The 12448-nt window shown below is 33.3% G+C and overlaps 1 protein-coding gene across 5 annotated transcripts in view; it reads right to left on the bottom strand.

Annotated features, from left to right (window-relative positions):
- DPP6 (dipeptidyl peptidase like 6) overlaps nucleotides 1-12448 on the bottom strand; it is a 1318691-nt gene that overhangs the window by 511845 nt on the left and 794398 nt on the right. For all 5 annotated transcript variants that reach the window (XM_031941254.1, XM_031941257.1, XM_031941253.1 and 2 more), the window contains exon 3: nucleotides 162-260. In XM_031941254.1, coding sequence (XP_031797114.1) covers nucleotides 162-260 — 99 coding nt within the window. The remainder of the gene's footprint in view (nucleotides 1-161; nucleotides 261-12448) is intronic.

Below are 12448 nucleotides of genomic sequence, written 5' to 3'. Positions count from 1 at the left end.
TGACTAACACAGAAAGAACTCATTAGCTACAGTACACGGACAAAAGTAAGAGAGAATTTTAAGCTGAAAGTAAGAAAAAAGAGTAAACATGAGGAGGCAAAAGGAACAAGGATACATATAGTTTTGTGAGCAGGGGGTTCTCATGTATACACAAGACTCACCACTTATCCATTTAGCCTCTGGATCATGAATTTTGAAGTCAGGACTGAATAGATCTTCAACCGTTACCTTTCTCTTTTGGGAAAGGCTGTTATCTTCAGCTGGAAAAAAAAGAAGCCATTATTGTTAATTAAATGTTTCAATCTGATGTAATTCAACAAACGTGTATTAAAGGCCTATCATGTAGAAGTACTAAACTAGTACTAGAGATATATTTCATAATAAAATAAGACATAATGTCTTTCCTCAAAGATCTTGTCTTCTAACTGGACCAAATATTTAGGAGTCTATATCTAAATAATGCCAGTATTTCAAAGATCTGTAATTTTGTCATTGTTGGCATTTCTTTCACCTCTGTGGATTATAGATTCCTCTATGTACTAATGGACTAGCATTACCATATTACTTGAAAAATTCATTTTTCTGTGGCTAGCCTGGTGATATAGGATCCTGTATATCAAAAGAAATTGGAAAGAGTGGTCAAATAGGTGGGAGAAGAGTCAAGAGGGAACAGTGTCACAAATCCCTAGAGAAGAGACAATATTAATGAATAATGGGTGGTCAATAGTCTTAAATGCTGCAGAAAGGTTGAGAGAAATTTTCTTCTCAAGCATTACAGAGAAGGCTGTGTTTGAGTAATTTTGGAGAGGGCTGTTTTAATTCAATAATGAAAATTTGATAAGTATGTCATCTATACTTTCATCAAAGTCATTGATATAAATATTAAACATCAGAAAATAAAGAACAGATCCCTAAGAAAGTCAACAAATGATATCTCTTCTGCCTCTAAACTGACACTGAGGCAATTGTGACTACACCCCTCACAGCAATTACAACTGAGAGTTATTAAAGTGCCTTGGGATGCAATTCACTTGTGGATGAACTTATCAAAGGCAACTAGATGCTCTATTTCCCCTTAACTGATTTAAGTTTTCAATTCCCTAATAGTCTTTTTTTGATCTCTCCTGTTAAATCCAAAGATAATTTTCATTTTCAGAGAAAATGAAAACAAAATACAAATTAAATCATTTTAGTTCTCTCTACTGTTCATTACTAATGTATTATCTTTCTTAACAGCAGTCCTATGTCTTCACTGATCATTCTCTTTTCACTAATATGTCTTTTAACAAACCTTTTCTTGGGGCAACTAGGGGACACAGTGGATAGAACACTAGCCCTGAAGTCAGGGAAGACCTGAGTTCAAATCTGGTCTCAGACATGTAACACTTCCTAGCTGTGTGACCCTGGGCAAGTCACTTAACTCCAGTTGCCTCAGGAAAAAAAAAACGCTTTCTTTTGGCCTTGGCATTCAATGCCAACCTCAGCTTATCCTGAACTTGATATCCTTACCAGCATTCTTATAAGATTGTGACATACTTCAGCATTTATATTTAGTTGCCTTCCTTTTTATCTACATGATTAAAAGAAAACTTAAGTTGGTCAATTCCAAATGTAGATTCACTAGTCCTTTTGTACAACTATCCCATTACTTTTTCACTCATAGAATATAACTTTTCATCACTTGAATTTCATGCTTTATAGTTTTCTCTTCCTCTTGCATCTTCCCCTGTAAAGTTTTAAAATATGCTTTCTTCCTATCTGCATTTTTTAAAACCCCTTGAAATCTTCTCCAATCCCAAATCTAGGATATTTGTAAGACTGTGCTAGGCTTTTTTCTCTCCATCTCTATGATTAATTCTTTTATTTATTATTATTATTATTATTATTATTATTATTATTATTATTATTATTTTGCTGAGACAATTGGCATTAAATGACTTGCCCAGGGTCACACAGCTAAAAAGTGTTAAGTGTCTGAACCACATTTGAACTCAGATCTCCTCTTGACTTCAGGCCTGGTGCTCTATCCACTGCGCCACCTAGCTGCCCCTTCTATTATGAATTCTAATAGTTACCTATCTGCCTACCTATCTACGTTGATATTGCAAAAGAACTATTTCCATCTTGTTGAACTTAATCCAGAAGTCTGTATTTTTGTATTAGGATCTTAGTTTATATTTCCCACATTTGTGTCCCTGGGCTGTAAAAAGAAATGAAATATAGGCACACTTATTATTCTTAGGTTTCATTACCCCTACCCCTTGATTATTTCATCTATTCCTTTAGCTTCAAACTCTCATCTCAGTGTAATACTCTTTAATTTGTCTGGACACAAATTTCTTACTGGTTTTCTCTGAAGTTATCTCCTCTGAATTATGAATTACTAGAAATTTCTAGCTATTTCCCCATTTCCCCCTATTTTCTGTTGATTCTAGTTTGATGTACATCTGTGTGTTCATGTATATGTAAATTTTCACAGCTTTATTCTTTTTACTCCTTTCACTCCCTTCTTTATATTTAACTCATTCTTAATCAGATTTATAAGAGGGAAGGAAAAGGAAAATATATTATTATTATTATTATCATCATTAACTTTCATTAGATGCACTCTATTTCTTGCAAAGAGACTCAACTTTGTATAATGCATAGAGAGTCAACCTGTAGTCATGAGATCAGGCTTCAGTACTTGCCTCTGACATATATTGACTATGTAATTCTAGGCAGGTCACTTAATCACTCAGTTTTTTAGTGCATCTGTCTAAACTGGTAAATTCAAGAATAAAGGCTATCCTGCATTGTACAGGGGGTTCCCTGATTAAGAACTTCCTATTATGAAATCGCATGACTAGATGCAAACAAATCCAAAAAATTTTGGTCAAGTGTCCACCATTTCTATATAGTAATATGAACATGAACAAGTAATAAGTACATTAATAGTAACAAAAAAAATCAAAATCTCCTTGGATACTGTCTTTTTAACTAAAAAAGAGAGAAAAGAAAATATATCAATGGTCATGTTTACAAACTACTTGATCCCAGCTGTACTAGTTTTACATGGGAGTTTTAACAGGTTAATTCAAATGTTCTCAAACTTAAACTTATGTCCTTAAACAAATGTCCTCCAAATGAAATAACTTTACATAAATGGTTTAATTCTGCATCCATCTTACTTTGGCTATTGATAAAATGAAAATTTTAGAATCTTTCTCTGCATGTACCTCTTAGATGTTTAATAGCAGAGGGATATGAGTATAAATGCCAAGTGTTCAACTTGCTGGATCCCCTACAAATTTATGTTACACGATCTCAAATGGATCCTCCATTTGAGGACAAGACAATACTTTTATACTTCCCTAATTGGTAAACTGACCTACTTGCCACAGTCATTTCCCAAACCTTTTCATTCTCAGACACTATAAGGCTTCCCATCTTCCAATCTTTTAACTGAGAATCTTGCTTCATTTCAATGCAAAAATTGAGTTTGGTCACCAAGGACTCCCTTTTCTCATTTCCTCCTCATCTCACACCATTCAGAAGCCTCCACCATTACCCTCTCCTTAACCCTTGTCTCATATGAAGTTGTACTGTAATCTTTCTTCTTGCCAAGGCAAAGTTTTCAATAGATACAAATAATCTCTTCCATACCATCTTCTCCATGAGATTATCACTTCATCTTCCCACTCTCACTCATCTTCAGGTCCTTGTCTACAGTTTGTTTCCCCAATGCCTCCACATAAGTTTCAGTCTCCCTACTCCCATGTCCAATTTATTGCCAAATTCTGTTGCTTCTGCCTTTGCAATGTCTTGTACATAAACCCCTCTTTTCTGATGTGCCCCTACCACCACTCTAGCATAGGTCCCTATAATCTCACACGTAGAATATTTCAATAGCCTTCTTGGTGGTTTCCTTGTCTCAAGACTCTCCCCACTTCAGTTAACCTTTCATTAAGATCTCAAATTAATTTTTCTAAAGTGCAAGACTGAGCACATCACTTCCCTCTGTTCAGTGAACTCCTGGGACCCTCTATAACTGCCAGGATGAAATATGAAATCACTTGTTTGGCATGCAAAGTACTTCAGAATTTGACCGCTTTCTGTCTTTTCAGTCTTCTAATACATTACCCTGGTAATCAATCCCTGGCATATATTCTGCCTAATGACAATGGACTCTTTCCTCACACAAAATATCTTTTTGTTCCATGCATTTTGACTAACTGTTCTACATGCCTAGAATATTCTGATTCCTTCTTTCCACCTCCTTAGTTCCCTGCCTTTCTTCAAGTTCCAGCTAAAATTCAACCTTTTAAAAGTAGTCTTTCCTCTGAGATTACCTCCAATCCATTTTTGATATATCTTAGATGTACAAGATTGTTAGCATGTTGTCTCCCTTCTTAATCTGTGCCCTCTTTTAGAACTGCAATTGTTTGTCTTTATTTGTGTTTCCAAAGCTTAGCACAGTGTTTGATACATAGTGAGCACTTAATATGATTATTGACTTAATTCAACTTATTAATATGCAAAGTTTAATAATATCACTTAAAGTTATTCCAGTTTTGAAACCCATTTCCAGAATGAAGAGCCTTAGGGGTATAAGGTCTATCCTACACTATCTTCTCTTCCTAACAAGTACAACAGTAGAACTGCACCTTGAAGGGACAAAGTATTAAACAAATGTTTCCAGGCTATCTAACCCTATGAGTCTAAGATAAATGGATGGAACATCTGTGGGCAGGAGATTATATCACACTTGCTTTAGGCAGCCCATAACGAGTCTGAGAAAATGAATACCATTCTATTTGACATTTGCAAAGCCAGATTATTCAGAAGACATACATTTTCATTCAAGTACATTTCAGAATCAATAACAAAAGCAAAAGGTTGCATGGTGGCCATTATTTTAACTCGAAGGAGTATATACTACTCCCCCTTCCCTCCATATAGCAAAGGTATAAATGATGCTTCCCTTGAAGATGCATTATCAGGATTTTTAGGACTCTCCACAATCTAGATATGATCTACGTAACTTTCTGTTTCTCTGTCTCTCTGTCTCTGTTTGTCTGTCTGTCTCTCTGTTCGAAATCAGAAACAAAAAAAATCAGTCTCAGTACTATTGAAATTGGAAAAAAAGGAAAAAAAGCCATAATCTCACATTATTGCAGTAGATGAGGTGATCATATGTTGAGTTCTGAGAGGGAAACATCCTTCCTTACTATATTGTCAATTACTTGACTAAAGTGATAATCTTACTTGTTATGGGCCAGAACTCTGAACTTGAAACAAGGAGCTATGTCAATAGAATTAAGGAGACAATGTAACCGTCTAGTTTAGTATGGTTCAGTGTGACAGACTTAATCTTACAACAAATAATGGTTTCCTAGTGATATAATGATTGATTTATATTCAGTGTAGAGCATATAAGCTAGAAGCTCTCAGGGCCAGGGTAGACGAGGACACTAGAAGCTCTCAGAGGCTGAGACAAATTCATCCCATCATCCACCTTTGTGGTGGCTGGAGGCTGAAGCATAAACCTTTGGATTTGAAGAGATTCAGAGAGCAAAGAAGGAGATAGAAGCTCAAGCTCTCAGAACCAAGGAGAGAGATAGACCTCTAAGAAAGTTAATCGGGCCACAAGAAAGGAGACAAGACTTTGAAAGAGACAATAAAGGATTTGGACTTTAACACTTGGCTGTACTTGTGTGATTACTGAACTGAAATGAAGAATGCCTCCAAAGACCTTAAGAAAACCTCAACAGAGAACATTACCTTTTAGAGAGAACATTACACTTACTTATTGAGTTTTTATCTTTCTAGAACTTATCTCCATGAATTGCACATGATATGCACTTAATGATGGTTTTTTGGATTAATGAAACTTTTTTTTTCCTAACTGAAAGTACAATACTGGATAAAGCAGAAAACTTGGATTTATGAAAAATAAAGGGAAATAATAAGGAGATATATTTTACATGATTTACATATATAACCTTTATCAAACTACTTGCTCTCTCAGGGAGAAGAGAGGGGAAAGGCGGGGGGAAGAGAATTCATATCTTAATTTTAAAAAAATGAGTGTTAAAAATGTCTTTAATTGTAATAGGGAAAAATTAAACATTATTATAAAAAAAGAAAACAAGAATCAAAACCCACCTTAGATGCTCACTAGCTGAGTAAATCATTTAACTTTTCCCAATCTCAGTTTTCTCATTTGTAAAATGGGGATGATAATGGCACCTGTCTCATCAGATTATTATCAGCATTCATAAGAGATAATGAATTACAGTGCTTTGCTAATGTAAAAGAACTATACTGAGGCTAATTATTTTTTAAAAATTATAACAAAATGTTTGTTGAGTAAAGAACAATCACACTGCTCTCTAGAAGTTTTCATTATGAATCAATGCTTTTTTATTAAAGCTTTTTATTTACAAAACATATGCATGGATAATTTTTCAACATTGATCCTTGCAAAACTTTCTGTTTCAAATTTTTCCCACCTTTTCCCCACCCCTTCCCCTAGATAGAACATAGTCCAATACATATTAAATATATTAAAATATTTGTTAAATCCAATATATGTATACATATCTATACAGTTATCTTGATGTACAAGAAAAATCAGATCTAAAAAGAAAAAAAAACCTGAGAAGGAAAACAAAGTGCAAGCAAACATCAACAGAAAGTGTGAAAATGCTATATTGTGATCCACACTCAGTTTTCAGACCTCTCTCTGGATGTATATGGCTTTCTTCATCACTGAACAATTGGAAGTGGTTTGAATTCTCTCATTGTTGAAGAGAGCCACGTCCATCAGAATTGATCATCATATAGTCTTGTTGTTGCCATGTATAATGAACTCCTGATCCTGCTCATTTCACTCAGCATCAGTTCATGTAAGTCTCTCCAGGCCTTTCTGAAATCATCCTGTTAGTCATTTCTTACAGAACAATAATATTCCATAACATTGATATACTATAACGTATTCAGCCATTCTTCCACTAATGGACATCCATTCAATTTCCGGTTTCTAACCACTACAAAAAGGGCTACCAGAAATATTTTTGCATATGTGGGTCCCTTTCTCTCCTTTAAGATCTTTTTGGAATATAAGCCCAATAGAAACACTGCTGGGTCAAAGGATATGCACAGTTTAATAACTTTTTAAGCATAGTTCCAAACTTCTCTCCAGAATGGTTGGATCTGTTCACAGTTCCACCAACAATGTATCAGTGTCCCAGTTTTCCCACATCCCCTCCAACAATAGCCATTATCTTTACCTGTCATCTTAGCCAATCTGACAGATGTGTAGTTGTATCTCAGAGTTGTTTTACTTTGCATTTCTCTTATAAATAGTGATTTAGAGTATCTTTTCATGTGACTAGAAATAGTTTCAATTTCTTCATTTGAAAATTGTCTGTTTATATCCTTTGACCATTTATTAATTGGAGAATGGCTTGATTTCTTATATATTTGAATCAATACTCTATATATTTTAGAAATGGGGCCTTTATCAGAACCTTTGAATGTAAAAATGTTTTTTCCCAATTTGTTGCTTCCCTTCTAAACTTGTCTGCATTTGTTTTGTTTGTAGAAAAGCTTTTTAATTTAATATAATCAAAATTATCTATTTTGTATCAATAATGATCTCTATTTCTTCTTTGGTCACACATTCCTTCCTTCTCCATAGATCTGAGAGATAAACTATTCTATAGTCTTCTAATTTATTTATAATATCATTCTTTATGTCTAGATCATGAACCCATTTTGACTTTATCTTGGTACATGATGTTAGGCATGGGTCAATGCCTAGTTTGTACCGTACTAGTTTCCATTTTTTCCAGCAGATTTTATCGAATAGTGAATTCTTATCCCAAAAGTTGGAGTCTTCAGGTTTGTCAAACACTAGATTGCTATAGTCATTGATTATTTTGTCCTGTAAACCTAACCTATTCCACTGATCAACTACTCTGTTTCTTAGCCAGTGCCAAATAGTTTTGATGACTGCTGCTTTATAATATAATTTTATATCTGGTAAAGCTAGGCCACTTTCATTAGAATTTTTTTTATTATTCTTTATCCTTTTGTTCTTCTAGATGAATTTTGTTGTTTTTTTCTAGATCAGTAAAATAGTTTCTTGGGAGTTTGATTGGTATAGCACTAAATAAATAGATTGGTTTAGGTAGTATTGTCTTCTTTATTATATTTGCTCAACCTATCCAAGAGCACTTGATATTTTTCCAATTGTTTAGATCTGACTTTATTTGTGTGAAAAGTGTTTTGTAGTTTTGCTCATTTAGTTCCTGATTTTCCCTTGGGAGATAAATTCCCAAATATTTTATACTATCAACAGTTATTTTAAATGGTATTTCTCTTTGTATCTCTTGCTGTTGGATTTGGTTAATGATGTATAAAGATACTGATGATTTATGTGGATTTATTTTGTATCCTGTAACTTCACTAAAGTTGTGGATTATTTCTAATAGCTTTTTAGTAGATTTTCTGGGATTTTCTAAATATACCATCATATCATCTGCAAAGAGTGATAATTTGGTTTCCTCATTACCTACTCTAATTCTTTTAATCTCCTTTTCTTCTCTTATTGCTAAAGCCAGTGTTTCTAATACAATACTGAATAGTAATGGTGAAGTGAGCAACCTTGTTTCACCCCTGATCTTATTGGGAATGGTTCCAGTCTATCACCATTACATATGATGCTTGCTGATGGTTTTAAATAGATTCTATTGATTATTTTAAAGAAAAGTCCATTTATTCCTATACTCTCTAGTGTTTTAATAGGAATGAGTGTTGGATTTTATCAAATGATTTTTCTGCATCTATTGAGATAATCATATGATTTTTATTAATTTGTTAATTAGATGGTCAGTTACGCCAATAGTTTTCCTAATATTGAACCAGTCCTGAATTCCTGGTATAAATCCTACTTGGTCATGGTACATTATCCTAGGGATGATTTTCTGTAATCTCTTTGCTAATGTTTTATTTAAGATTTTTGCATCAATATTCCTTAGAGAGATTGGTCTATAATTTTCTTTCTCTGTTTTGGACCTACCTGGTTTAGGTATTTTAGTACCATAAAAGGAACTTGATAGAAGTCCTTTATTCCCTATTTTTTCAGATAGTATTGGAATTAATTGTTCTTTAAATGTTTAGTAGAATTCACATATAAATCCATTTGGTCCTGGAGATTTTTTCTTAGGGAGTTGATTAATAGCTTGTTCTATTTCTTTTTCTAAAATGTGACTAAATACTTATTGTGTATCTAATTTATATTTCAATATATTTAACATCTACTGGTCATCCTGTCATCTGGGGGAGAGGGTGGAGGGTAAGAGGTGAAAAGTTGGAACAAGAGGTTTGGCAATTGTTAATGCTGTAAAGTTACCCATACATATAACCTGTAAATAAAAGGCTATTAAATAAATAAATTTAAAAAAAGAATACTGGGAAACTAAAAATAATAATAATAAAATAAAATGTGACTAAGTAATTTATTTTCTCCTCTGTTAATCTGGGCAATCTATATTTTTGTAAGTATTCCTCCATTTCACTTAGGTTATCAAATTTATTGGCATAAAGTTGGGCAAAGTAACTCCTAATTATTGCTAATTTCCTCTTCTTTGATGGAAAGTCCTCCCTTTTCATTTTTGAGACTAACAATTTGCTTTTCCTCTTTATTTTTTCTAATCAAATTTACTAAAGGTTTATCTATTTTGTGGAGTTTTTTCATAAAGCCAACTCTTAGTTTTATTTATTACTTCAATATATTTTTTTTACTTTCAATTTTATTAATATCTTTTTATTTTTAGAATTTCAAGTCTGGTATTTGATTGGGGGTTTTAAATTTGTTCTTTTTTTAGCTTTTTTAGTTGCAAGCTCACTTCATTGATCTTCTCTTTCTCTATTTTATGCAAGTGAGCATCTAGATATATACAATTTTCCCTTATTACCTCTTTGGCTACATCCCACAAATTTTGGTATATTTTCTCATTATTGTCATTCTCTTGAATGAAATTATTAATTATATTTGTGATTTGCTGTTTTACCCATTTATTCTTTAGGATAAATTAGTTTCCAATTACTTTTTGGTGTATTTTCTCCTAGCCTTTTATTGCATGTGATTTTTATTGCATCATGATCTGAAAAAAAATACATTTACTCTTTCTGCCTTTCTGCATTTGATTTTGAGGGTTTTATGCCCTAACAACATGGTGACTTTTTGTATAAGTTCCACAAACCATGAGGAAAAATAATCTTCTTTCTGTCTCCATTTAATTTTCTCCAAAGATCTATCACCTCTAACTTTTCTAACATTTTGTTTACCACCTTAACTTATTTCTTACTTATATTGTGGTTCAATTTATCTAGTTCTGAGAGAGCAAGGTTGAGATCCCCCACTAGTATAATTCTGCTGTCTATTTCTTCTTGCATCTCTCTTAACTTCTCCTGTAGGAATTTCCATACTATATACCATTTGGTGCATATATGTTTAGTATTGATATTGCTTCATTATCTATGGTACCCTTTAGCAAGATATAGTTTCCTTCCTTATCTCTTTTAATTAGATCTATCTTTGCTTGTACTTGATCTGAGATCAGGATAGCTACCCCTGCTTTTTTTTTCTTTACATGAAACATAATATATTCTGCTTCAGCCCTTTACCTTTACTTTGTATGTATCAATATGCTTTAAATGTGTTTCCTGTAAACAACATATTGTAGGGTTATGGCTTTTAAACCAGCCTACTATCTGCTTCCATTTTATGGAGTAGTTCATTCTATTTACATTCACATTTAAAATAACTAATTTTGTATTTCCTGCCATCTTTTATACCCTAAGTTGTGCTTTTCTCTTTTCTCTTTCCCTTTCCTCTTCCCAAGTATTTTGCTTTTGATGACCACCTCCCTTAAATAGTCCACCCTCTTTAGAGTCCCCCCTTTTTACATCTTTCTCCTAATTCTTCTGTTTTCCTTTATATTAGTCTTTCCCTTTCTTTCCCCCCTTTCCCTCCTACTTCCCTATAAGGTGAAACAAATTTCTTTGTGATAACCAAATATGTCTGATACTCTCTTAGAGCCAAATCTGATGACAGTTACTTTCATACAATGCTCACTCCCCTCTCTTTTTTCCCTCAATTGTAATAGAACCTCATAGTGAGGTATAATTTTCCTTATTTTACCTCCTTTTTCCTCTTCTGCCAGTATGATCCCCTTTCCATCTCTAATTTCTTTTTCATATTATAATAAAATCAAATTATACTCACATTCTTTAAGTATATCCATAACAGAAATATAGTTCTCAATATAGTTTTGAAGTTGCTCAAAAAGTTCTTTCCTTTTTAACTTTTTATGCTTCTCTTGAGTTCTGTGTTTGAAGATCAATTTTTTTTTTGTTCAGTTCTGGTCTTTTCATTAGAAATAGGTGAAATTCACCTATGTTATTGAATGTCCATCTTTTTCCCTGAAAGATAATGCTTTAGATAGTTTATTCTTGGCTTTAATCCCAGTTCCTTTACTTTTTGGAATATCAGATTCCAGGTCCTTCCATCCTTTAAGGTGGAAGCTGTTAGGTCCTGGGTAATCCTAATTGTGAACAATAGTTCTGAAATTTAGCCTTTATTCCTTGGGGATTTAATTTTGGACTCTCTTTTTGGAGGTGATGGGTGGATTCTTTTGATGGCTATTTTACCTTCTAATTCTAAAAACATAGAGGCAGTTTTATTATTTCCAGTAAGGGTAATGTCTAGGTTCTTTTTTTCATCATGGCTTTCAGGAAAATTGTCTCTCCTAGATCTATTTTCTAGGTCAGTTGATTTTCCTAGGAGATATTTCATATTTTCTTCTATGTTTTCATTATTTTGTTTTTGTTGACTGATTCTTTAAGTCTTATTAAGTCATTCACTTCCATTTGTTTGATTCTAACTTTTAGTGTATTATTTTCTTCAGTTACATTTTTTAGCTCTTTTTGCAATTGGCCAATTAATTTTTTTTTTTTGTTCTTTGAACTCTTTTTCCATTTTTTCCATTCTTTCTTGCAAGGATCTCATTTAATTTCCCCATTTTTCTTCTGACTCTCTTTTAAGATTCTTTATGCAATATTTGAAGAAAGCTCATGTCTCTCTTTGGGGCTTTTTCTGGAGTTGCTTTGCCTTTAGGAACTACAGAATTTGAGGTCTGTTCTTTCTCTCCATAAAAGCTGTCTATGGTGAGAGTTCTTTTTTCTTTTGTTTGTTCATTTTTTCAAGGCTTGAAGTCTGTTTAATGCAAGGGAGCAACAGCTGCTTTGATTTGCCCTGGGGCAGTTCTGCTGTTTGATTTCCAGTGCTGGGTGATGGTGGCTAGATCTGGCATTCTTTTGGGCTCAGTGGTTTACAATTTGTCTTTTACAAAAGACAAATGTGCCAGACCACTTGCTTGCCACCAAAACAGAGTGG

Source organism: Sarcophilus harrisii, chromosome 5, assembly GCF_902635505.1.
Source record: "Sarcophilus harrisii chromosome 5, mSarHar1.11, whole genome shotgun sequence".
Classification (NCBI taxonomy): domain Eukaryota; kingdom Metazoa; phylum Chordata; class Mammalia; order Dasyuromorphia; family Dasyuridae; genus Sarcophilus; species Sarcophilus harrisii.
Note: the sequence above shows the minus strand (reverse complement) of the source record. Positions and strands in the feature narration are given on the sequence as shown.